The sequence below is a fragment of the Aythya fuligula genome, chromosome 1, assembly GCF_009819795.1.
Source record: "Aythya fuligula isolate bAytFul2 chromosome 1, bAytFul2.pri, whole genome shotgun sequence".
Classification (NCBI taxonomy): domain Eukaryota; kingdom Metazoa; phylum Chordata; class Aves; order Anseriformes; family Anatidae; genus Aythya; species Aythya fuligula.
In genome coordinates, this window is record NC_045559.1 from 67986451 (window position 1) to 68014176 (window position 27726).

Sequence of the window (27726 nt, forward strand, 5' to 3'; positions counted from 1 at the left end):
TTCCAAAAGAGGAATGAGTACATGCAGTAGAGGCATAGGATTCAAATGAAGCATTGCAAAATGCTTGGCTTCTCTGTACATTTCAAAGACCTGTTACATGTCACCTTGGACCTGACTAATTTCTGCACTGTCTAGTATCCTGTATCCCAACTGTGATCAGTCTAATATACTGCAGAGAACAGTCTGCAGCATTTTTGACAATAAGCACATATGAAATAACTTCGTATTTCACAGTAAATATCTGATCTGATTTTTTTAATAGATTTTTGTTGTTTGTATACATATTCTACCCATTTTGAAACTTGTTAAATTGTTGGCCTTGTTGGTACCTTGAGGCAGTTATGTACACAATATTGGTATTAGTGTTTATATTTGTTGTTTGTGGAACTGCTACTTTTCACTGACCTTTGTTTTTTGTTTCCTAAAACAAAAAAAAAGAATGAAGAAGATAGATTGGAATTTTATTTATATTCATTATTTCATAAGCTTCTAAGCATGCATTTTTTCTGCATAGGATGATCCAAAAATATGCAAATGCATTAATGGTCATCATATCTTTTTAAAGTTATGGGCTTCTCATGTGATCTCTTTTGTATCTGACCAGGATTGGTACAGATGGTGCCAGATGCTACCACACTAGCCAAAATCCACAGGGAATCTGGACTGATAGGACCATTGAAAGAAAACACAATTAAAAAATGGTTCCGTCATCACCATCAGCTGGAATCAAGTTACCAAGAGGTAACATCGTAATGAACCTTATTATACTTTTCATCCTTTACCATGGAAAAGAAAAAACCATAACAACAGTAAGCAGCAAAAATAAGTGACTCACATTCAGGACAAGCAAGTCACATGCATACATGTAGAAAGCAGGGAACTGGCTTAAATTGACATTCTCTTTATAAAGAGATATTGCTCTGGATCAGGTGCATTATACCACATTTTCTATAATAATGTATCATAGTGATATTTTGAAATATACTAGTTAAGAGAAGCTGATGTAGAAATTAAATTTTGAGCTCCAAAATATTTTTTTAGGTCCAGCTCTCTAAACATTTTATTTTATATTAACCATGCAAAGTCTTAGTGAATTTCCTGTATTTGGAAATGTCCATGTCAATATCCACAGTTTTAGAAAGCTGTTTTATGGAAGCTTCCTAGTCACATGATACATAAGATCATGCTTTTCACATCGCATTGTGGGATCCCATGTAATACATCTGTTTTTATGAAACCAGGCATTATGCATGAGCCAAGAAATTTAAAATTTTATTTATAGAAGCAGAGGTTTCCCTTTGAAAGGAACTGTTTCTATTCATTCTTTGTTGGCTCAAAGAATTATTTTTTTTTACAGGTTTGTAAATTTACACTATTATGGTAGATGTGCAGCCAACTTTTCAATTGAAAATTGAGATAGCTATTAGTAACTCACTGAAAAATGGATTTGTTGCTGTTGCTACCGTTTGTAGAAAGTACCATTAAAGTAGAATATTCTAAAACCAATTTCTAGCTATTTTCATTTGATTTCTTGAATGTATAAAAAAAAAGTCAGCTCTAATTGCATAGGACATGCATAAAATTGCTACTATACATTCACCTTGCATTTGCTGATGAATGAACTTTTCTCTTTTACTTAGTAATTATTTTTTTTTTAATTCATATAATACTGTGTTTAAGGTGCTCAAAAAGCTTATGCAGAATAAGCTTTAATATCCTCATTTTACAGTTGGGTGAACAGAATCACAGTAAGCTTAGGTGTTTTATCCAAGGTCATCTAAGCGGGTAAGTAGTACAGTTAGACATAAAATTCACAAGTCTCATGCTATGGCCTATGTCTTCCACAGAGCTGTCACCTGTATCAGCAATTGCAGGTGGCACCCTGTGTCTGCATGGAAATCCTGAATGACTAAATAATTATTTATGTTGTCTAATGTAGGTTTTGTCCAAAAATATAATGCCCACAATTTAAGATTTTTTTTGGTTTCTATATAAATGAATCACTTTGTCATTAACATTCATGTAAGATTAAGACTTTTGAATAAGAACTGCATTTACAGTTCTTAAACTGTAGTAGGTAAGATTAAAAAAAGACAAGACCCATTTCTTACGCTTTGGGGTAGAAGATTGGTCATGATTTGAATCAAGAATAACTCTCGCCTCAGAGAGAATGCTGAATGTGTGTATTGTGACAGCAATTGGGTATATTCTTCTAATAGGAAAAGTCCACAGCTGTTAAATACTTCTCTCTGAAGTAAGCAGAAAACTTGAAATCCATCTATGAGTGTCTGGTGAGCATATCATTAGCTTTACCATGTACTTCTTTCTATGTCTGTTGTAGGCATGTTTTTGAGAAAGAGCAGTGATACAATGTAGTACTGTAAAGAGATTCATGGGATAAATCTGAATGAGCCAGTCTACTTACATGAAGCAGGAAAATACACATTTCCACTATGTAAAAGTGCTTGCCAGAGAAGTAGGTTATAAACAGGACAGATAGACTGGTTTGGAGTTTAAACATTGTCTTGGGTTTCTCCACATGGAACGTGTTTTGATCCTATAGTCTATTCAGATTAGAAGATGCTAAAATCCTTTTAGATTAGAAGATCCTTTCTGTTAAATGGGGCTGAATGCTTTGGGCTGGAATATTGTGAGACTTCATCAATTATGATTTAATGTAGTTGAGTTCTGGAAATAAAAGACCAATGTAGGTACAAACCAATTGTGTAAAATAACCCACTTTCTTTACAATGAAATTTGTCCAATTAATTGTTTTACATCATATTTCTAAACAGTTACTTTTGCATTATAGATGCAGACTAACGAGCATAAAAGGTCAGTTTCCAAAAAGAAGCTTGCTTTTCTTAGGTACATTTCACTGTAGAAGTTTTCCACAGAATTCCAAGTGTCTGTAAATCACAAGTTGAAAACCTCATGCACAAAATTTTTGTTGCATTGTAACTTTGCATTTGCTGTATTTTTTTTTTTGTTTATTACTGAAAACAGTCCTCTGTTTAAATTTTATCTACATACTTAGCATTTGTAGAAAAACATTTTTTCTTATTAGCAGTGCAAACAGCTATGTCTCTTCATAATTCTAATAAGTGTTTTTGTTTTCTTATTTAGGCAATAAGGAATTTCTTTTATTCCTGTGCGGGCTGGTGTGTTGTCACCTTCATTCTGGGCATCTGTGACCGACACAATGACAACATAATGCTGACAAATGCTGGACACATGTTCCACATAGATTTTGGAAAATTTTTAGGTCATGCACAGACATTTGGAAGTATAAGAAGGTTAGTATCTATAGTAACACATATAGTAAGTTTGAAAACAATGGTCTAAAATTTTACTGCCTTGTCAACACCCATACAAAAAAATATAAATAAGGTCGCGATTTTTTTTTCTGAAGTTTCCAGGACATCATCTTTTTGTTGTTCACAGAACCTTTATAAATATAGGAATGACTGGAAAAGTAATTAAAATGAGATGTTAGAGATCCCCTTTCAGTCTAAAACAAACAAAAAACATCAAAAAACACATCTAAATCCTTGTATTGTCAGAGATTTGAATTAGATGCAGCTCTGTTGTGGCCAGAATAGTAGACTAGCCTATGTCAAAAGGATTCAGATATATTTTTTTTTTTTTTTTTTTTCTTTTTTTTTTTCTCCTGACAATATTCCTATAACGGATAAACAATAAATGTGTTTAATTGGCAACTTCCTTGCCATGTTCAGAGAAGAAACCAAATTTTCCAAATAGATATGGAGAATGATTACATTATGCCTCTGTGGGTGAAATTATAATATTTTCATTATCTTTCAAAGTTTCACCTCCAACCACAGTAAGGTCAGGGTCTATTTTGCAAATATCTTGTTTTATTTGGATGAGGCTGTGATTATTCTATGTTTGTATTTATCTGTTGTGACTATCCCATTATAAACAAAATAGTGTGATCGTGTCTTCTGTTTCCTACTGTGAACATGCTATGGAGGACTTAATTGGGATGTAATAAAAGTAGATAGGGTAATGCTAGTGTGTTCAATGCATAAAGGAACTGGTACAGCAGAATAGAGAATGAGTGAATGATCCCTAACAGTGATGAGTAGTGTGTGTATGGGTGGTGACTTTCTTCCAAGTTTCCTGATAATTTCCAGGATTAATAGTTGGAATTATTCGTTCCCTTCCCCCAATCCCCCTCAGGCTGGCCTTTGACTATTTTTGACTATCTCACTGTTTAAGACAAATAACAGCGTGGGAGTATTGGTATGAGGGAAGCTGATGAGGCTAATAAGTACTTCTAATCTAGGCAGTCACAAGATTTAGTTGCAGTGCTCAGAATTATCATCAATCATTCAAGATATGCTCTCTTAATCCTACTTATTTGCTGTGGAAAGAATAAAGGAGAGCAGAGTCATAAAAAGATACTCATGCACACTCAGAGACAAGTGCTGCATCCCTCACTCCAGCAAACTGACTTTGGGAGCCTAGCAGGAATTGAGCAGTATTTTTTCATGAGCAAAGAATTATCTAGGTGTGAAAGGTAGGACCAATGAAATACAAGGGGACACACAATAATCAAATTTAAACAGAAATTATGTAATAGCAATAATAAAAACAGATGTTGATTTTACTGTTTTATCATTCAGTCTTCCTCTACTGTCTTTTAAGTCTATGAAAAAAAAATAAAGAATAATAACTTCCATAAATAGTGGCCGTTTTTTTCCTGCTTCTCCATGCAGTATATTGCTCTTAAACCATAAAATAAAATGGTAATACATTTTAGGACCTTCACTTAACTCCGTCATGGTTCCTTAGCAAAACAAGGACTCACTTTCTGTAGGTTGTGAATGTCATGGGACAATGTTTGTCTTCCCTGTCCCTACATGCAGCTGAGCAGGTGCAAGATTAATAACTATAGCTCTCCTGAGTTGTATGCACCTTCGTAAAATGTAGCATATTATTTGTAACACAGGAACCCAGGGATATCACATTTCAACTTCCCACAAACTTCAGGCCCTCTCAGAATTTAAAACCCTCCATGCTATTTGTATCTACCCATTCCCACAATGCAAATCCTGAAATAGTTTTAGCCTCTTCTTTCTTTAAAAGCTCTTTATACTAGTTTTTCATTTGAGTTCTTATTAGATTTTTATTTGGGTTCTTTGCACTCCCAAACAATACCATGCCCCTGAAATAATATTGATAAAACAGCAATTAAATGCTTCCAGGTCTTCAGAATTATTTGTGCTTACCCTTGGGGTTTTGTACAATAGGTGCTATATACATGCTTGTGAAGTTCTGGAGGTAGCTTTAAAGAATGGAAAGCATCTGATACCAATCCCTAACAGCTTAAAAAAAATAAAAAAAAAAATAGAAAAAGATTATTCAAGTGAGTAGATGCTTATAGATAAGGGGTCCCTATCTGAAATGTTTAAAATGGACATTCCTTTTAAAAGTTAGGAAGATAACTTGCTTGCCACGGTTGTCCATTTTCTGTTTTCAGTGAGTGCTTTTTGCCATTAGCAAGCTCTTATTCCTCATAAAGCTTCATAACAGTAGGTCCTCTCCAACATTCTGCTGTGGAGCATTTCTTTTAGTGTAAAACAAAGTTTGTAAAACAAACATGGCAGTTTTGAGAATCGAACAACATCATTCATGGGCTGCAGTTCTTTCTATCAAATCCAATATGAATTTTCAGAGAAACTTTTGAAGCTGATATGATTCATGTAGTCATGCTCTTTTGTATTCAAGGGTTTAGTTAGCTTTTCTAATTCCTGCCCTCATGTTTAACTGGTATCCAATAAATCTGCTCAGTTTTGAGTCCAAGGTAGAAGTCAGTAGCTCGGCTCCTACTGATTTCAGAGGGAAGAGGAATCAGGAACTTTCTATCTTTTCCAGTTCCATGTACCTTCACAGTGCAGCAAAATATGTTCAGTAGTACTAATAGCCTATCTTTACTTGGGTCTAAGAACTAATCTTTCAGAAGAAGTGTTGGAAGTCTATGTATGATATATCTAACCAAAAGTATAATAACAGAGTTTGGCAGACAGATTATTCCCAAATTCACACAGGGAATTTTCCTATTGAACATGAGACTTTATTATCTTTTATTTGTTTAATGTTTTAGTCACACTAAATGACAGATTTTGTTAGTGGTAATAAAACTTGACTTCCTTCATTCTTTAATCCAGCCACTGAATTTGACCTTACATACCCCTCAAGTAGAGAATTCTTCAGGAATACTTCAAACTGTATGAAGAAAATTCTGTCATTTAACTTCATATAACTGTCCTATTCTTTAACTACTGAGTATTCCAGGGCAATCATCTAAGACCCGCTTTGACTAAAATAAGTGTCATATTATCCACGTAATCATACAGGACTTCCATCAAATGGCACTGAAGAAGGTGTCAGTCTAATGGCGGTACTTCACACACTTTCTTTGATTGTCTTTTCTTCCTTTCAGTTCTGACCAGTTCCTTTTGAATATTTCTTCATTGCTGAATTAGGCTGTAAGAGATTTATTTAAATCCTGAGCTAACTGAACTAATTCTAACTTCAGCAGTTTCATCCTCTCCACTACCAGTCACTTCAAGAACTGTTGCCTGTATTTTTTTAGTCACCAAGTCTGAAAACTGATGGCAAGGTATGGAGTAGTCCACCTAAATGGCACACTATATATTCTCATCATGATAACTTTAGTGTCCGTTATTTTTTTTTAAACACCCAGTCATTGACCTTTCTTTCCCTGATCTGAATCACAGAGACCCTCTTGTCTCTTTGCCAAACTCATTCTGCTTGCTGGTGTGGTTTTCCCAGAAGTTAAATCTGCTAAGTTGATTTCTTCTGCAAAGTTAATTACCAGAAGCAATCTAGCTATTCCACTGGGAAATTCCAGTTTTTTGAAGGAAGTTTCAAAAATATGGGAAAATTATGTTTCCCACACTTTCTTCCTATGTCAGTATTTTCCTATACTAAATAGCATGTAAGAAAGTGTGAGCATGCAGAAAAATGTATCTTATTTCAAAAATAACACATCTTGTTTTTAAGGTTAATAGTTAAAATTAAAATTCCTGTTTTACTGGAAGTGTTTATTTGAAGAAATGCATTCTTTTCAGGTATGTCTTTCTAAAATGTCAATGTTGGCATACAGTCAAAAAAAAAAAAAATGTATCTACATGTTTTCCGTGTTTTTCCTAAAACTAGGAAAAATAAGCAAGAGATAAGTTAGAAAATTGAAAATTTTTTTTTTTCTTTTTTTCATTTTTTTCATTTTTTAAAAATATATTATTTAGAGTAATCCTTAAAGGAAGAGTCTAAAATGTGAAAGTTGAAAAATAAATTAACATAACAATCAAACTGTTACTTCGGGCCAGCCTGTATTATCTGCTGAAAAATTTTATTCTAAATGTTTTGGTGTGCCTGTCTAGTAATTCATTTTCTGAAGGTTAAATTTGTTTTTCTGGTATGATCAACCTGGAGTTAGTAGGTTATGTGAGGTATAGAGTTCCATGCCATCATCGACTTTCAACACTTCCTCTATGCGTTCTTCTTCCAGAAATATGACTGAAAGCTTAGAAAGATTTAATCTCATGATTTAAAACATTTTAGTAATCCAAATGATCTTAGTAAGATTATACAAGTGTTTAAAGTTAGTCATACATATAAGTCTTTGTGTAAAGACTGAAAGGTGAAATATGCATAAAGACATAAAGGCGAAACAGTGTCACCTCAAAGGTGACAATGCCTAACGGGGCTTGAATTTATGAGGCAAGAAGTCCATCACTTCCAAAGTTAGGTACCCATAATTGTCATGTCTTAAACACCAAAAGCACAAATCAGGTCTGAAATATGTGACCAGCACAAATTGCAGTCTTGAGTTTCAGATACATTTCTGTTATCTATGTCTGCTTTGAACAGTAGGTATTTATTGTTGTTTTGATACTTTCTCTAATTATCAAGATTGGATAGTAGTTTGTGCTTTACTATTGGATATTTATTTTTCAGTAATAGCCTCTTGTGGAGGACATTCAGCTAAAGCTTTTTGTGTAAATTATGTTCACTGTTCACTTTATATCCTTGATTTTATTTGTTAATCTTTTCAAAGTACTCAGATGGTTAAGGGGAACATGTTTTTTCCCCATACAGTGTGCACTGATTTGACCCTGTCCACTTCTGTTCATCCAAGTGTATTGTTCTGCTCAACTGAGTTCCCTGGAACCCAGATCCCATCTGTTGCAGCTCCCAATATCCTTCGTGGCTTTTCATTCTGCTGAAGCAAGGCATTGACTGCTTTCCAGTCTTTAAGAACAGACACTTTCCTGAAGGAGTTATCATATATTCTTGCTAACAATTATTTGGGCTAGAGGACTGATGCCAATGGAATTCCAAGCACTTTGGGAGATTTATTGCAAATGAGTTATTTCAGTGACTTCCTATCATCTTCCTGTTTCAGAGGTTTCTTTCTCCCCTTTCCTCCTCCCTTTTTCTCTCAGCTACCCCACAAAGTTTTATAGATCATAACTCTAGAGGCAGAAGGTTTAACGATAAAATAGGAATCAAAGGGAAAAAAGACTTCATGTTCACTGTCCACTTTGATTATATGGTTTTATTTGTTATCATTTTCAAAGTATAACTCTTTCAGAGACATAGATTTCCTCTTTCCTGCTACCCTCAGAATCATTTTATTATAATAAATCTCTTTTTCCAAAGCATTCTACATACCTATTTATATTCGGGGGAGCTGTTCTCACACACAGTCTGTATACATCAAGCAATTTTAAATTAATCTCTGTTGCTTAGATTTGGTATCTGTTTCAGCTTGTTCTGCATAATGATACCTCTTTGTCCTTCATCCTTAAGCAGAAAGCACAAGCACACTGATATATTTAATTCATGTATATTTCATACCCTGCCCTAAGAAATTTCAACTTCTTCACTGATTTATTCCTTTATTTTGCATGGCAATATACAAACATCCAACATCTACTACTGTATTTTCCAAATAGCCGTCTCATTCTGAAAACACCTGTTAGCTGAATAATTAATTGATATGGGATATATCAATTGTTTTAAAGCATCTTTCTTGACTGCAAAAGCCCACTTGTTTTAAAGCATCTTTCATGACTGCAATTTAAAACCTTTTTTTTCACTGCTGAGGGTTGTCCAGAACACAAAAAGCAGTTGTCCAACAATCTTTATTAACAAGAGGAATCACTCCAATTCCCTGTGAATGATTCTCAGCTGTTCTGTCTACACAGTAAAAAATTCCTAACAAGTACGAAAAATGTGATAGTCTTAGAAAATTGTATAAGGCATCAGGAAAGCTGTACCAAACAATTTCAAATACAGCTACTGAACATAAAGTATATAAAGTATTTAAATCCACCTTAAAATTGTTATGCAATCTGATTGCTAGTGACTCAGAATACAGGCTACTTCATGTGTGTCTCTCTGGATAAAGGATCTTGACATGAAGCCCCAGAATATAACTGGACACAGTATTGCTGAACACAGTAGTGCTTTTAAACTAGTCAATATGAGATGCAAGGTTGCATGAATGTTCTTAGAACAGAGTACATCCCTGAGGTAGGATTTTTTGGGGGGATTCTTCCAAAACATAAATGCAGCTGACTGTACAACATATCTGAAATTCCGTGATATACGTGAATAAATTGTGGTCAGATTGCAGAATAAGTAGTAAAGACTGGGGAAATAGTAGGAAAATAATCAAGAAATGTCTCAAATTAGTTTCTGCTCTCCCATCATGAGTCTATTGCCAGTTGTCTTGTCACAAGGTAAGGTCCCAAATGAGTCCCCATGGCAATACACAATGCAAATACTAGGTGTACACTAGGAACATATCTAACCTTAGCTGTCAATATTTGTGTTAGCTATGCTGTCACTTAGCACAGTAATCCTATGGGAACATACGTAATTGAATTTTCATTTCAGTAACTTCATTTGGCCCACTGTGAAAGAGAATTCAGTCAAATGACATTCCATTGCACTTTGGACAGGCAAAGGGGCACAAATAAATAGGTACTGTGGCTCAGTTTACATGGGGAAACTAGATGTTAACAGAATGATGAATCAGAACCCTTAGCTTAGGCGAGGATTACAGCTTGTTTTCCACCATATCAGTTAAGCATGATTAAATCTCAATGTAAACAATTCAATTACTGACAGACACAGATAAATCATCTAGAATAGGCCAGTGCAATGTGTGAAATATTACTTTTACTACTGGGCAAAATAGTGGGTTTGTCCAATACAGTGATTTAACTGGGAAGCTAACATTAAGATTCTGATGATAAAAATTATTAATAATAGCAAAGTGAATTTAAGAAGAAGTAATGTAATGAACAAATAAGACCATAATGGTTTAAGAACCATCCTCAGTTACCTAAGGAATCTAGGATATCCTTTCTAGTTTGATGTTTCTGACACTAAAAAATAGATATTAATATAAAAATGAGATGGGTAAAACTGTAATTGGAGGCAAGATTTCAAATTTACATTTAGAAACTTTTTACACAGTAGATATCTCAAACAGCAGTAGAAATGACAGGAAATAGAGTTTAAACCTTGTTGTCGGGTATTGATTTGACTTCTTGTCATTTGGGTAAAGACCATAGGTCAAAAATATTATATGCATGTTTTGAATGTCCAGGCCATATAGTTTACCTGAGCCAAGGATGTTCAATGTGTTTTGGAGCATTTGTATGAAAGTATCAAGGGGATAAGGAGAACACTAAATTCAGGACAGGTTACCTGGGGCTTTGTCCAGTTCAATCTTGAAAACCTCACAGGACAGCTTCTCTGGGTAACCTGTTTTAATATTTAATTATTCTCATACTGAAGGCAGTTTTTTCAACTGTTTGTTTGGTTTGTGTTTGTGTCTATGTTGCTTGTTTGTTCATTGCTTGTTTGTTTCCCCCTTACTGTCAGTCATAACCTCAGCTGTTCAATTTTTGACCTTTCTTATTCTCACCTGGCTCCATCTTTTTTGTAACCTCCTATAGGCATTAGAAGATTTCTATTTGGTTTCCTGAAAACCTCTTCTTTCCCTAGGTAAATAAGCCTGCCTCCTTCATCCTCTCCTTGTTGGCAAGTGCTTCAGCCCTCCAAACATCTTGGTGGCCCTTTGCTAAATTTACTCCAGTTTAGTGACATCTTTCTTAATTTGGCAAGGTGTGATCTAAAAAGTACTTGGTAAAGGGGGTCTACTGGCTACACCCCCATTAATTCAGACCAGGATGCTATTAGTCTTCATCACTTCCAAAGATTGTACTTGGTCCACCACTACTGGTTCATGCTTAGTGTGCTGCCACCAGGGCCCTGTACCCTTTCCACAGTGCTGCTCTCCAAGAGGGCAGGCCCCAGTCTGGGTGGTTGCAGGGGCTCTTCCATCTACGGACAGGGCTCTGTATTTTTCCTTGCTGAATATTGCGAGATTCCTGTTCATACATTTCTCCAGCCTGAGGCCCTCTGAGTGGCAGCTTTGCCATAATACCTTAGCTTCACCCCTGGTATGATGCCATCTGCCAACATGCTGAGGATACATTCTCTCTTCTCCTTCAGGTTGTTGATAAACATACAGAACGTGATAGGACCTAGAGTAAACCCCTGTGGTCTGTTTCTGACCTACAGGCAACAAACCATTAATCACAGTGCTTGGCTGCATGTACAGCTACCGCTGTAATGTTAGAGACTTTCACCTCAAGCAGGCTCCTGATGGAGGCTACTGGGGAGATGGTGTTCTTGCTTCAGGAAATGCAAGCTCCTGATGCAGGCTACTGGAAATGTGCGCTGGTGGAGGAAGTAAAGCAGTTTCATGTGGGGGGCAACAGACTGTGCAGGGTAAGAGATGATGAAAAGGAAAGTTACCAGATCACATCTGAGACATTGCATGTCCCAAAGGAGAGGCAGCATAATCTATACTTATTGAGTTGGGCAGTGGAGATTCCTGGAAAATAAATACAACTGGGTGCCTCTCTGAAGTTTGCTTATACTAGCACATACCTCATGAGAAACTAATGGGATTGATTAGAGGTCTGTGCAGAGTTACAGGGATACAATCTCAGCAAGATCAGAGAGACATGGTGGGATAGCTCACATGATTGGGCAGCCGCAACAGATAGATGGAGGCTCTTTTGGAAGGGCACACCAGGATGGCAAGGGAAAGCAGCTGTTCACGTGAGAGAATGACATCTGCCAGCTCCCTTGACACCATCAGATGTAGGCCACCCACTACCGTGAAGTGGTGTGGGTCAAGTTCTCAGAAGTAATACCAGACTCAATCCTCAACCACTGCCGACAGTTTGTCTCCTCCCTGAACTCTACCTGTCAGCACAGACACCAGAGGAGCCTCGTCAGTGAAGACAGGCAAAGAAGGCAATGAGCACCTGAGTCTTATCTGTGCTCCTGTGTCAGTAAAGCACCATTCAGCAGCAGGCCCACATTTGCTTTTTCATTCTTTTGTCATTGATATCTCAGTAGAAGTTCTGGTTTCCCTTCATGTCCACTGCCAGTTTTAATTCTAGTTGAGCTTTGGTTTTCCTAACACCATTTCTACATGCCCTGGTAGAGTTTCAGTCCTTCCACCCCTATATATGTCCTTTTTGCCTTGAAGCTTAGTCATGAGTTCTCTGTTTAGCCAAGTGAGTCTCCATCTCTCTGCTACTGGAAATAAAAGCTATCAAAAATACAATTCAATACAATACAAATCCCTCAGGAAGAATACATTATTTTTTTATTGTGGGGGAAGCTATTTAAAATTTGCTAATTCATTTATCTCTTCTATCCCATTCTAAAGCATCATAATTACTTTGGCAATTGAAATTTAGACTGTCATTCTGTTTAGATACGGATGGATATATGTCAGTTTGGGGTGATTTGAGAAATAAGTCTCAGCAAGACATTTTTTACTCTTTTCAGGAGCAGATACATATATTTGGAACAGTTTGCAATATTCCTTCAGTAAAATAAACAGAAACCAGACAAGTTTTCTAAACAAAGCTGAACATAGATTTGCAATACAAGCCAATGATACTGTAAGTGTTACAACCATCATTGAAGTCAATGGGAAAACTGATGTCAAGTCCAGCAAGGGAGGTATTCATACTTTATAAAAAACACAGAACTGCCTTAACAACCATTCATGGAAATTACCAGCCTGCATTTCAGTGTCAAGATGGAAGAATACACCAAGTAGCATACCATAAAGTTTGTTGTAGGAGTGATGTCTTTTGATATTTTCATTAGTAACTAGTATGATGAGACAGAGAATACGGTTGTTGACTGTTCAGGAGACACTTATTACAAGAGCTTTTGACCATGTTCAAATTTGGACTTAGCAGTGATAGATAGTTTTACAGAAAGGAATATGACAGTTGTACTACAGACAAATTGAATATAAGTTGATGATAGAATATTGAATTGTAAAGCATGAGATGTGAAGTAATCTTTTTGCTTCATGTAACGCTAGTAAAACTTCTACTGGAATACTTTCAACATTTTACTTTTAGAAAGATGTGGACCTATTACAAGGAGTTCAGACAAAAGTAATTAAAATTATCAGACAATTGGAAAACAAGACATATGAGAAAAGGTTGAAACAAATGTCAACAGAAGGTTGAGGAAAGAAATGATAACAGTCTGCAAATACAGTAGAGGCTGCTGTAAAGAAGACAGCATCTTCATGTTCCCTTAGGAAAGTACAAGAATTAATAGGATGAAAGTGCAGCAAGGTTAGATTAGGCATTAAGAAAAAAAATCTGTGAAGGGAGATACTGGAACAGAAATCCGATAGGGAGGATGTAGAAGAGTTCTGTCACTACGTCTTTAAAAACTGGATAAACAAGAATCTCAGAAGTGTGTTTATGGTTGATCTTGTCCTTGCATAAGGAGAAAGATGGAGTATCTCTTGTGGTTGCCCTTCCAGGCATATCTTTTTATGACTCTATGTATGCGTGCTTAAGATAAATTGTACTGTGCAGTTGTTTACTTCTTCATTCTGTAATATATGCAGGGGATACATTTGCTCATGTTTTCTTTTTTCTATGTCTGCAAATATATACATATGTATATGTATATCATTACTGTGATTAGGTATCTTCACTTAGCCTATAGAAATAAGCATTCATATTCATTTAGTGTGTGTGTGTGTGTTCTTCAGTAAGCTTTCAGCTTTTTCCATAGAGCAAAAGATGTCAGCATTCAAACATTCCCTAAAAGCTTTTCCTATTTTATTGGATACATCTAAATTCCACATAATCATGCTGAATGCCATCCATCGCTCTTGACTCAGCCTATGTGGTTTTAAAGTAGTCAGGGAATATACGGGGGTTTATGCTACTGAGCAGATGATTTTTACATTGAAAACATTTCACATTCTATCTCATATGTCCATATGACAATTTTGACTACATCCAAAAAACTAATCTGGTTTTGTCTCATTGTATTATTGCATGTGCCTTAAGCACTAACAACACTATTAAGAAGTTTAGATAGGATCAGAGTAAAGTTCAGTTGCTGTTGTTGATTATCTCATGTGCTTTTGCTACTTATATAAAATACAGTCAGTGTATCTATCTCGAATGTTCTGTGCTGTGAGATTCATAATAGAAAATACGCAAGCTATTGTTTGTCTTAAAAAAAATGGTTAATCAGATTACATCTACTATTTCATAACAAAACCTGATGATCTTACTGGTCTTCTGTCCTGGTTTCAGTTAGGACAGAGTTAATTTTCCTCCTACTAGCTGGTAAGGTGTTATGTTTTGGATTAGGATGAGAAGAGTGCTGATAACATGCTGATGTTTTAATTGTTGCAGAGCAGTGCTTACACCAAGCCAAGGACTTTTCAGCTTCTTGCTCTGTCCTGCCAGCAGGCAGGCTGGGGGTGCAGCAGGAGCTGGGAGGGGACAGACCCAGGACAGCTGACCCAAACTGGCCAAAGGGGTATTCCATACCATCTGACATCATGCTGAACAATATATAGGGGTGGCTAGCCGAGGTGGGAGGGCCGGACCGCTCGAGCTTAGGCTGGGCATCCGTCAGCGGGTGGTGAGCAATTGCATTGTGCATCACTTGTTTTGTACACATTATTATTATTAGTGCTATTATTATTATTATTATTGTTATTATTATTTTCCTGTCTTAATAAACTATCTTTATCACAGGCTTCAGTTTCCCTTTTCTCTCCCCCATCCCAGAGAGGGAGGGGGGAGGGTGAGAGAATGCAACATATTTCTAGCCTATAGTAAAGTCCTAATAAGTGTTCCCATAAACCCAAACTAAGTTTGTTTTTGCATGATGATCTGTTTAGTTGCTTGAGGTTTAATTTCTTTCCTTTCTCTGATGACATATTATCCAAACATTCTTAATCTTCAGAGGAACTGTAAAACACATTCCAATGAAAATCTTATATCTCTAAAAGCAGTAAATAAAGAAAACAACAACAATGACAACAACAACCACCAAAACATAAAACTAATCTTATTTTTCCCTGCATGAGCACATGATGTGAGCGCACTCTTTTGTCACAGCCATAGTAAAGCAAAACTCTTTAATGTCCAGGATTGCAATCAGGCTCTGGAATAAAATGGGGTATTACCTTTTTGACTGATTTCCCATAAAGAAAAAAAAAAAAAAAAAGGTTTATTAATCTCATCTAGATCTTTAGTGCCATGGGGGAAAAGAGAGGAGGAAGATAGAGCAAGAGAAAGTGACAAGATAGATTTAATGATTTTGAGGGGATTATACACTGTACATCTATGGTATGGTCCACCTCAAGACACACCAATTGTCTCAATAAGGCTTTTTTTCTAGAAATGGTGGTACTCAAGAAAATAAAAAGGATTTTGGTCTTCTACAGGGATATCATAGTAAAAGTCTTTTCCTTGAAAGTACCTAATCATACTAGTTTTGTTAAACTACACCCAGCTAATTCATTAATTGCATGGGAAAAAAATGTAATAGATACAGATTTTAGGCTATGGCTTATTTTCCTATTGGCTGTAGTACAGAATATGGGTCCTTGCGCATCCCATGGATTTAAAGTATTATAGGTTTTATCTGTGATCTTGAGTATATTTGGGGGTATAAAGTTTTTAATATTTAGATAATTTTAGATAATTATCTTTTAGATAGATAGATAATTATATTTTAGATAATTTCATTTGAAGAAATTATGTAATAGGGTTATGTTCAAATAAGTGATGTCTTTTATATTTATTAACAAGCTTATCTGAAATACTGTCTAAGCTATTGTGCCATAGAGAAGGCTATTGGTTAGAGATGGCTTAAATATAGAAACATAGGCTGTACACCTGGGTGAAGTTCATCTGCACATGTATGTGTGATAAATTAAAAAGCTCATGCAAAACCAGAGCAGTTATTGCTTTTTTTTCTTATGCAAGCTAAAACATCCACCATCATTTGCTGATGTAAGTTTTCCCATGCATGATGGATGGTGACTTACACTTGCCTGTATGTAATTTTTCTGGACTAATCTTTAGATTATCACTTTCCATATTTTTATATTCCAGAGAAGTCTGTGAAAACAGCAAAGAACATTTTGCCTACTTACATAGATGTTCAGCCCTGTCAGTTGTTTTTTTTTTTTTTTTTTTTCTTTCAGAAACTTTAACCTACTGTCAACGAGTATCTCTTCCCACTGAAACTTTACTTTTTAATATTATCATGACAAATGACTCTGTTGTTCCTTCTCATGGATCTTGTCTCTTATACTAGGTTGTTTTCATGTTTTTTTATTTCAACTGCAAGTGATCCCTTTCTGAGTGGACAGCTTACTTAGACACAGGCAAGCATGGAGCTTTAGTGTCTGAATCATTGCAGGGGTTACTTGTGGGCAAGGTTCTGATACTACAATACCTTGAGCAAAATCAGGCTTATATAATGAAAAAAAAATCTATACCATATTTTGCAAGTTAATAAGGGCAGAGAGCCCTACCAAATTATTATTATTATTATTATTATTATTAATAATAATAATAATGTCTTCAATAATACTGAGAAATTTAAGAACCTTGTAAAACTGCTTAAAATTATCTCACAAGAAAAATTAACCTGTAAGTAATATACATGTAAATACCAACATATCAGTTATGTGTTCAAATGGATCCTTTAGCAACAGCAGTAGGGGAATTGACTAATGTTGCAGTCAATGCATTATGTGGAAGTTGGCCCACAGCCCAACCCAGCAATGTTAAACATAATATTTCTTCCATTAAAGTAATTTCTGATGTAACTATCTGTTTTAAGCAAGTAGCTTAATGTGGGATACTTGGACTAGCTCAGAAAGGGCTTTGTCTTCATGGTGTAATTGTGTCTCTTCATGCAGCTGGACATCAGAAATCAAATATGAGCTTTGAACATAGTACACATTATGGTAAATTTAGAGCAGTTATTTTAGCTCGGGATATTTTAGCCCAAATACCCCACTGTGGACAAGAAACTGAGTTCTGTTTTTTAAGTATTCTTAAGGTGCTAGAAAGCTTTCAAATAAGATTTTAGGTTGGATGTCTACCCACAGATACGTGAAAATGTTTATTTTCTGGGTCAATCTCTTTTTCTTACTGGTTTCAACAAATTGACTTCTGAGACCCTAATTGAACCTAACTAATTAATACTTAACATCTACATTAAATGCCACTGATAGACAAAAGATAAGCTGAAAGATGAATGAATAAGAGATGGATCTGGGAAAATCTTGCTCTCTGAAATCAGTAATAGAATCAATTTTGTAATTCTCTGAGAGCTACAGCACAAAACTACAAAATCACTGTGAAAAAGTCTTACTGTAACATAACTGTCACACTGTTATGTTGCATGATACATCTAACATCTTGCATGATACAGAAAAATGTGGAAGGAAAGAATAAGAATCAATATTGTGGAGATTTTCGTCATTCCTAATACTGCCTAAATGAAATGGAATAATATATTTAAAAAAAAAAATGAAAAAAAATTATAAAAGTAATAATTTAAAAAAAAAAAAAAAAAAAGACCTGGGCTGATTTGAGCTGAATGATGCCTGTAGGGGGTCTGTTTTCAAGGAAGTTGTCTTCACTGTAAACAACAAAAATAATATTCCACAAATAAGAAAGGGAAGGTCATTTAACATTTCATGTAACTGAGACTTCCATCTGCAGCCTCGAATCTCATGGCAAGTGGACTTTCTACAGTAATACCAAGCAAACATTTTTGTAGGAAAATGATGACATTTCCAAGGAAATTTTTCTCTGTCTTGTTTATGAATGAATCAGCAAGCAGAGTAGGTTCTGCCCACATTTGAAGTTTTAGCAAGAAACAGACATTCTCAACTTTGTTTCTGCATTTGTTTCCCAAAAGTATTTGGTTTACTCGAGTTTATTTTGATTTAAGGGTTAACCAACTGTGTGTATTTCCGTGGGATATAGCCCTCTAATCTGTGTACATGCATCTGTATACACAGTTGTGATGAGAAAATCACTGCAGTAGTTTTGTCTGTGGTAAGATGCAGTATATCTGTCTTTTCTAAAACTATCAAATGATAGCATTGTTAGCAGAAGCCTGGTTAATTTGTTTTTTACTTCTATAGCATGTCATAGTCACAAACATTGCTACTGATAAGAAAAAAGGCAAGACATGGTTTCAGATTCTGCACCTCATTTACTCCTGAGTGAATACAGGGTAACTATACATAGAACAAGAGAATGTATTTGGGTTTATTCTGTTTTAACTCAAGTTAGAAACATCCCTTCAAAATGGTGTATATTTAATGATCACATCATATGTTATATATTTTTGTTGTTGCTTTTGGATTGTGGGGTTGCATTTTTTTTCTTTAACTCACTTCTTTAACTCAGTTCTCCCTACTTCTGGTAGGGAGTTGATATTTATATCCCATCCTGTTTGAGAACAGCTTTTAAATATTTCAATACTAGGCGTGAACATGTTTCCAGATTCACTTTCGGGCAGAAGTCAAGAAATTAAACAATGAGAATTTAAAAAGAAAAGTAAAGAAAAGACAGAGGAAAATAAGTAAGCCCCAAACTTGTTTAGTTGTTGTCTTTCTTACTGGGAAGCTCTTGCTGTGAGACCTGTCTCTGCCCCAATTAGTCAGGGATACCAGATAGACCAATAGACCTGTCCACACTGGAGGAAAGGAGAGATTAAATAATGAGGAAGATAATATTGGAAAAACAAATATGAATAATGAGACACAAATATTAACCGTCCTGCATGATTTGCTATTTTAAATGAAATTTCTCATGTAATTGTTCTCTTTTTAAGGGACCGAGCTCCTTTCATCTTCACATCAGAGATGGAGTATTTCATCACAGAAGGTGGAAAAAACCCACAGCGTTTTCAAGAGTTTGTGGAGCTTTGTTGTCGAGCATATAATATAGTCAGGAAACACAGCCAGTTACTCTTGAATCTGCTGGAGATGGTAAGAAACTTGAAGATGAAACCAAAAATCAATTTCCTCTGGTGTTCTCTTCCCTTTTAACACTTCTCTACTGCCTCCTGTAGCACTATGATTTGAAGAGGTATCAAGCTGCACTCCAGAAAATGTTAGTGCTGGCACTTCCTGTGCAAAGAAAATATGCAATTTCATGTACTAATTTCTAAGAAGAGAAAAGCTAAGCTGCCACTTGTTTTTGTTTATTTGTTTTTTACAAAATAGCTGAAAGCTGTAAAATAACCTGGGTGCAAGGTCTACATTCAGGAATTTTCACTCAGTCATTTTTCAAGGTTTTCAAGCAATCATTTGCCAACCTCATTTATGGTTATAGCAAGCCAAAGAAAACTAAATGTTTCACACATTGACTGATGTAAGAGTATGTAGCAGCACTGCAGCTACCAGTGATGCCTTTTTTTTTTTTTTGCACAATTCCACACTCCCTTTTTAGGATGGCAAATAAAGGAGCAAGACCTATATTAAGACTGATTTTAGAATCCTTTTGTATAGAATTTAAAGATCTTTAGGTGTTTTTTATCCCTTAAGTATTCATGCTGATTCACGTGCTGTGGCAGATTCCATAAGTTCTTTATGACTCTACTTGAGTATGAAACCTTAATAATTTTCCCCTCTCACGGGTAGAATGAGAATATTAAATTAACTAATATTTGTTTATATGCTTGGTTAGACTATTAATCCAAAACTTATGTCCAGGGCCCAATGCAAAGCCTAGGTAATGTTAGTGTATGAAAATTCTATATGAAGTTATAACCAGAATTCCTGCTGAAGCTGGAGTACAGCCAAAATGTTACTCCATAAACACAGCTCTATTGTCTCCAGCTTCTGCAATGGTGGAGAGGTGGGGGAGGGGGGAAGAAACAGCAAGAATTTCCTTGTCCTGCCTCTGTCTTGTCCATAAATTCTCATGCAGTGGTACGTTGTGTGATTACCCAATATAGAGCAGGAAGGATTGCATCAAATCTCAACCCTGCTTCTGCCCAAACACGTAGTAGCCATAGTGGCTGGAAGTAGTGCAAAATGCCATTCTGGGAAATACTATCTAAGTTAAAGAGTCTCTGGAAAAAAATCAAGAGCACCTGTGCACCCTCATCCATAGCAGTTATCTCTGCATTTCTGGACAGGTTGCCTAAAACTGCATGCTGGAAATATAGCTACATCTCCTGTTCACCCCCTGGTCCTCAGTGCAGTCAGTCCCTTCTTCTGCAACCAGAAGAGATACTGATGTTAGATTACTGTGAGATAATATATAGAGAGTGTTAGGAAAATGTTCCCAGCAGGAACTCTGAAATACCTAGCTATCTCTGCCTGGATACAGCTCAGGTTTGTTTATATTCAGGGCATACTGCCTCTTCTATTGTTTCTGCTGTTCTTTGAGTGCTGAGCTAAAATTCAGGATACAAATATGTTTAAGCATTGGTCAATGAACTGCAGTTCAGTCAATTGTGTTGCATTTCATAATGAAAAACAACTGGCAGTGTACTCACACCTCATTGATGAGCACTTGATATCAAAAGGAAATTATAAAACTAGATGAGTTGTGCATGCCTTGTTTTTGCCAGTGATGTTTGGAAAGGTGAGTCTGGTTCTGTACTTGAAATGGAGTGTTGGTTGGAAGAAGGTATCAAAATGTTTTAGTTCTGAAACTGTTTTAGTTAAGAAAACTAAATAGACCATGAAGTCATAATTTGAATTAATTTCTATGCAAAATATCAGATGTTATCAGGAAAGGACAAGACAAACTAACCACTGCCTATGTGTATCAATGACAGTCTAAGATACCTCTCAATATCTGGAAATCTGCATCATTTAGCTCTCTTTCCCCTGTCCCATTCTGTTTTATAAGACACTATTTGTAAAGCATGGTTAAAAAAATTCAAACTATAAGGCCATTTCCAAAAAGTACAGCTTGACAAGAGCTGTAAACAGTACTCTGGATGGTCAGTGACTGTTAGTGGTTTCTAGCAAAGTGTTTTCATAATTATTTTTTTTCCCGTAGTATGGGACTTAATGCTTTTTCATAGTGGTGAGCAGCATGTTTCTAGAACTGTTCCAACATTTTCTGGGAGTAAGAAATAATCCATGAAGTTTCCATCACTTTGAAAAGCAGAAACATCTGTGGGAGACCCAACAGTCTGCTGACAGTGTTCAGGTGTATAAATGACTGTAGTTCATTAGATTTGCTCTTGTTAAAGAGTTGATGTGAGCTATTAAACAGAGGCTGATAGGAGCTCTGAATCCAGGCCCAAGGAGAGCATAAGCAGTTCCACTCAACAAGTAAGATGGCCTGAGATGATTAAGTGTGGTAGGTCAAGACGTGTGGTCAGACAAGAGGGGATAAATCCAGACGCTTAAACTTAACCATCTAGTATTTGAGTTTCCCTAGGCAACCTGTAGTTGTTTTCTGAACAGTTGTTCCATCTCTTGTCCAATTAGCATCTAGAAACACTAGCCACATTTTTAGAAGCCTCCTCCATGAGGGAAAGCAAGATAGATATGGTATATGAAGCAAGAGGGATGAAGCAGTGTAATAACCCTCTAGCAACTCTTGCAGTCAGCAAAACAGTGTGTAGGTACCACCCAGCTGAAGATGTTTTGGGGGCTGGCAAATGACTCCCTTCTGCAGTTCAGGGATCCTAAAGAATCCCATTATGTAGTCACACTATGGATCATTCAGATTATGTTCAGATCTGTCACTGTTCCATTTTCTAATGAAGGGCAAGAAGCTTAATTTGTCTATGCAACAACTCTCTTAATTTTAAAAGGGGACAGGAGTTACCTTTCTTATAAATGTGTTGGAGACGTAAATAGCAGTGTGTATCCCTAAGTGCTGAGCATTGTTATTGTCCCAGCTCTCAACTCACCAAGTTTCATCCAGTCAAGAAAACAAGCTACTTACATTCGCCTCATTGAACTTTCTGTCTTTCTGCTCCTTGCTAGCCAGAACTCTGTGAGACAGCAATCTAAAGGTCCAGTGGTAGTACTGATTTGGCCTTACATGAAGCAAGATTTTCCTCATAATGCCAAAAAGAAAACATACAAAATATTGAAACTTGATGTAAAAATATTGAGGTTTGAAGTAATAAGGAAAATGACACCCTCCCCTCATCCCTTTTCGCTTTCCTCTATTTAACCTTCAACCAAACCATAAAATAAGATCAGTGTTTCTTTTTTTTCTTTGTCATTATCTGCAAAACTCAGTGGGACATTCTATCTGCAGTAGACATAAATGTCAATGAAGAATGCACAGCAGTGACTGCAAAATCACATACGTTTCCTTCTGAGCAATGTGAAGGAGTGATTTTTTTCTCCATTACACACAAAACATCACTCTCAACTTACTGTGATCGTTGAGAAAAATCAGTATGTTTTGAAGTGAATCAAAAAGATTTTTGTTGTGACATTTTACATTGCATGGAGAGAGATGTATGGTCAACTGGACACAGTTGTCTACACTGCTCATTGTACTGTAACTTTGCAAGGGAAATATTTGTATTATTTGTCTTTTTAACCTAACATGGCCAACTAACTAGACCAGCTCCATCCCTCATGGAAGAGGAATTATGTATTTCTTTCAGAGAGCAGTTCTGAGTGGCCAAGTCAGGGCTCCTTCTGTAAGTGAACATTTAAAAGGATCTTTTTCCTCCACTGACTGTAAAGGGAATGACTGTATGATCCATTTGCAGGAAGAGTCCAGAGCAGTGCTAGTGGAAGTCGTAGTTACAGATGAGAAGGTGATGTTGCACTAAATAGGATTAGGGCTTGGCTATCATTGTCAGTGTAACAGAAAAGTGGTCACTATTGTTCAGGTGGCTACATTTTCCCAGCATCCTGTTGTCTTCCCATTATCACCATTAGAAGGCTATGAAGGAAGATTAGCAAGGCATGTATTGAGATTGTGACATTGGAATAGAAAATAAATAGCTCAAATAGACTGGTGATTTTCCAGTTCCTCTTCCTGGTACCTCAGTGTGAAGGTTTACAATGCAGTATGTTCACTTTAGTATTCCAGGCATTGCTCTAGCACCAGAACAACTTTACAGATCAGCAAAACTTTGTGTTTTAGAAAAAGCCCTTTCTGTGTAAATCCTTCCATTTCTCAGTTGGCCCCATTTAATTTAATTTTATTTTTAGTAGCACAAGGAAGTAATGACATTTCTTTACTTTAAGATGCTGCATGCAGGATTGCCTGAGCTGAAGAGTATTCAGGATTTGAAATATGTCTATGATAACCTCCGTCCTCAGGACTCAGACCTCCAGGCTACAAGCTACTTTACAAGGTAAAGACAATATAATCCAGAAAGTTTTTCACCTTCAGGCATAAAGAAAAGCTGTCTTTTTTTTTTTTTTTTTTAACACATTTTTTTCCTCTTATGTTAAGGGGTTGTAATGAGTGAAATTACACAAAAGGATAATTCATCCTCATATGCTTACTTTAAAAAATCCACTCCTTATGCATCTTATAATCAACCTTCTCAGGTTTCTCAAAGATACACAGTTGTGCACTTGTGGTACATATGTAGGAAGACAGTTATTCAGTGCCTACCGGTTTTATTCAGTTAGAATGGTAAAACCACTATGGCTTATTTATAGCCAGTTTACCTCTGCCTTTAGATCTACTAACTCCATGCAACAGGATTTGGACTGCAGACATTTTGAATGAATGTTTGAATGTTCTTCCAAGTAACAAAAACAACAACAACAACAAAATCTGAATAATGTTTGCAGTGGGTTTTGTAAAATCTTCCCATAAAAAGGTTTGACTTGTTAACCGTCTGAATGAGGACTTAAAATTCCTGCATTATATTCCCTTTTCTGATCTTCTTTCTACCTTTTGCGTTGCTTCAGGCAAGTTACTCTGCCTCTGTTAGCCATAGTTTCTCCATCTGCAAAATGGTAATTATTCTTCTGTTAAGGACTTAATAGATGTATAACAGAACAGAATTGTATATGAGTATAGGTATATGTAATGCTTTATTTGTATGAGGATAATCACATGTTTTACTTGTTTGTGATAATAACTGGGGATTATTGGTGAGGAGTTGCAGATGACCTATTAAAAATTGGTCGGAAACCTGCAGTTGTGATCTTTTGGGACAGGCCTCTGTAGTACATATACTTCCAACTGTTAATTTGATGATGCTCTATATTGAATCAATGGAAACTGAATGGATTTCGAAGCTCACTTTCTCATTCTAGGCACAGTATGAGAAAATCTCTCCCTGTCAGAACCTCTTCTTTGCAACACCATCATTTGCAAAGGACAGTCTGAATTCACAGCATGCTCATCACTGCATACACATGCACAGTAAGCCACACCCTTCTGACTGCTTCTTCTTGTGCATGTGCAGGGCACGTCCAGTTGACAGTCTTTCCAAACTCAAAGCCCTAAAGGACACTTCCATAAGGCCGCATAATTCTCCCACCGCGTGAACTGCCTTTAGGCAAGAGCAATTGTTCCATCACTTTGCACACAGCAGAGCACTGAGATTTCTCTCCTTTAACTCTTGTTTTCTCATATGCTTTCCCTATTGCCCCTTAACAAGATTGGTTTATTTTAAAATTTAATTACAGCTTCACATTTACTGTCAACTCCTACCTTATCCTTTCCTTTAAAATTTTACATATTCCCAAATTACAGACTTACATTTCCACTTCAAATAGGAAACATGCAGCTTCTAATTAAAATGTAAAAGTCTTGAATCTGTCATAGTTTGGGTGGATGTGTTTGCCTCTCATGGGTAGAAAAGCCATTTCACTTAATTAGAGAAAAAAAAAAAGACTAGGTTATACATAACAAATAGGGAAACGTGAGTCTTCAGAGCAAAAATTGAATTAGTGTCATGCAAAACTCAGAGCCAGTGCCTAGAACTCTTCTGGAGGTTAAAAGCATTAGTATGCTTTTCACTTGGGTAGGAATAAGGTTACGGTTAGGGTTAAATTCACAGCAGTCTTGCTTAGACAGAAGATAAAGGATGAGGGCAGCATTCAGGACGAGAGCTCTCTCCGTACTCTTTCTTGGAAGTGGGTGAGGTGGTTATGGAGTTTTGAGGCTGAGGAAAGTGCAGGACTTTAGAGTGGGAATCGACCCTCAAGTCCTGCTTACCAATAAAAGTAACACCATGCTGCAGATCTGTGCAGTGCTGTGGGCTCAGATCTTATTTGAAACTGTATTTTCTGCTATAATGCTTTTAGAGAACTCTAGGGCTATTGTTCTAATTTCCTTTGAATTTGTTGCTGGTCATAGAGATCATTATATCATACAGAAAACTCAGATATTGCTAGGTGTATGTTTGTATCATATATGCTCATTTTAAGTACAAGTTGTCTTTTCATCAGCTCATGAATTTCTATGGATCTCATTTTACTTTTTTTTTTTTTTAATTCTAATTTGTATTCATGCTTAAACATAATTTGTGTTAATTCAATGCATGTATTAGCTAACACTTCTACATGTTTAAACATAGGCAGAATGCCAGCTTTCATGTCTAGTAGTATTTTAACTTCTGAAAAGTGTTTCCAGGCAGTCTTTGGTATGGCTTGATACCTAGATCTATTCAGGACTTACCGTCAATATAAGCATTTTCTGACCTGCTCCTAGGAATGTTAATATTTTGAGATTTTTGTGAGCTTTGCATTACCTATGTTGTCTTTATTCCCATCCTTCAGAAAAATTCCTCCCTAATTCCTTTTTGTACAAAAAGCACAGGTGAGAAAAAAATCAAATCCCACACTTCTCATGGTCTCTCCATAGTTTATTCCTATATCTATTTTTCAGGTTTTCCTTAGAAAGCAAGTGAAATTGGAAGTTCTGTTTATTAGCATAACTTCCAGTAGCCTTCAAATCCTTTGAAATTCATAGCTGCTTTCTCTCCACAATTACTTCTGTAAACATTTTATTGTTTTGAAAAAGTTCATTTCTATATACATTATTTTTTAAAAGTTCATTTCTAGATAAGAAATGTGGTCATTGGAATGCTGAAAAATGCCAAGAGTTATTTGTTGTTCTAAATGCAAGTTATTTATTGTGATCTTTCAGTTTCAATCATATAACGTATCCGCTGGGAAAAAAAAAAAAAAAAAAAAAAAAAAAAAAAAAAAAAACCTGCTAATCTGAGTTTGATTTGAGAATAGTACTGATATTGCCTCCACTGGCACTTAAAAACAGCATAAAACGATGAATAATGCCACAAATATTCTTGGCAAAGCAATGTTAATTTTTTCTTTGCCCTTCACCTTTTTAGCCAATGGGATAATGATACCAGAGTTTGGACTTTAACGTCCAAATCCTTTCAGTATTCTAAAGTATTCAGTGTTTCTTTTGCTCTCACTTTTGAATTAAGACATGTTCAGTAATCTGTGTTTTCATTTGTGTACTGTTCTCTTCTCACATTGGGTCAGTTCACTATTATGAGCTGATGAGCAGCAGTTCTGAAGCTCACAGATTGCAGCCTTCTGGAAGGTCACACTCTCAGATCATGAATAAACAGTGCACCGATTGAGAGTTAAACAAGAGTTTCTGTGTTTGCCTGTAATTTCTGTGCACCTAGTGCCAAATGAAACGTTGTCTCTCCAGCATCTGCCCTGAACTCAGTTTGATCCTTGAAACTCAACTTGATCCTTTTCCCTCCCTCCTTTCCTCATTCCTTCACAACTCAGTTATAACAATGAAAAAAGAAAGTCATCCTATTTCTGGATATAAATTTCCTCTTTGGTATTCTGTAGATAATCTTCAAATGTCAGCATGGTGTCAACTGCTGCCTGACATTTTTAATATGCCTGTAAAGTGATATGTATTTAAAATTATTTTTACGGTATTAAAGTGAGCCTAGTGCAATGAATGGAGTTGATTTCAATTGATTGTAGTATGCAATCTAACTCACTTCTAGAAACTCATGAATAAGAGAGGCACTGTGGATCTGGCAATTACCAGCGAAGTACCACTGCATATCTTCAGTTGCTTGATTGAGGGGTGCTGCTAAGGTCAGCTGCCATCTTTACTTATTTTTCATTTATTAGGTACCTGCCATTGCCTAGGTCAAATGTATCCACTCCAAACCACAACTGCCAACAGCTGCAAAACTGGACAGTTCACAGTAACCCCTTTCAAAACGTGACACTAATCTTTAAATGATCAGACAAGCCCTGTTTCTGAGGTGACTGCAGATATTCCAGCAAGAAATCTTCCAAACAGCTGAAAAAACAGTGACAGCTGGTGACTTCTAATGGGACAT

General features: G+C 36.1%; 1 protein-coding gene across 1 annotated transcript in view; it reads left to right on the forward strand.

Annotated features, from left to right (window-relative positions):
• PIK3C2G (phosphatidylinositol-4-phosphate 3-kinase catalytic subunit type 2 gamma) overlaps positions 1 to 27726 on the forward strand; it is a 209369-nt gene that overhangs the window by 128309 nt on the left and 53334 nt on the right. The window contains 4 exon segments of the mRNA XM_032208221.1: positions 605 to 741; positions 3127 to 3296; positions 19306 to 19462; positions 23663 to 23772. Of these exon segments, the coding sequence (XP_032064112.1) occupies positions 605 to 741; positions 3127 to 3296; positions 19306 to 19462; positions 23663 to 23772 (574 nt within the window).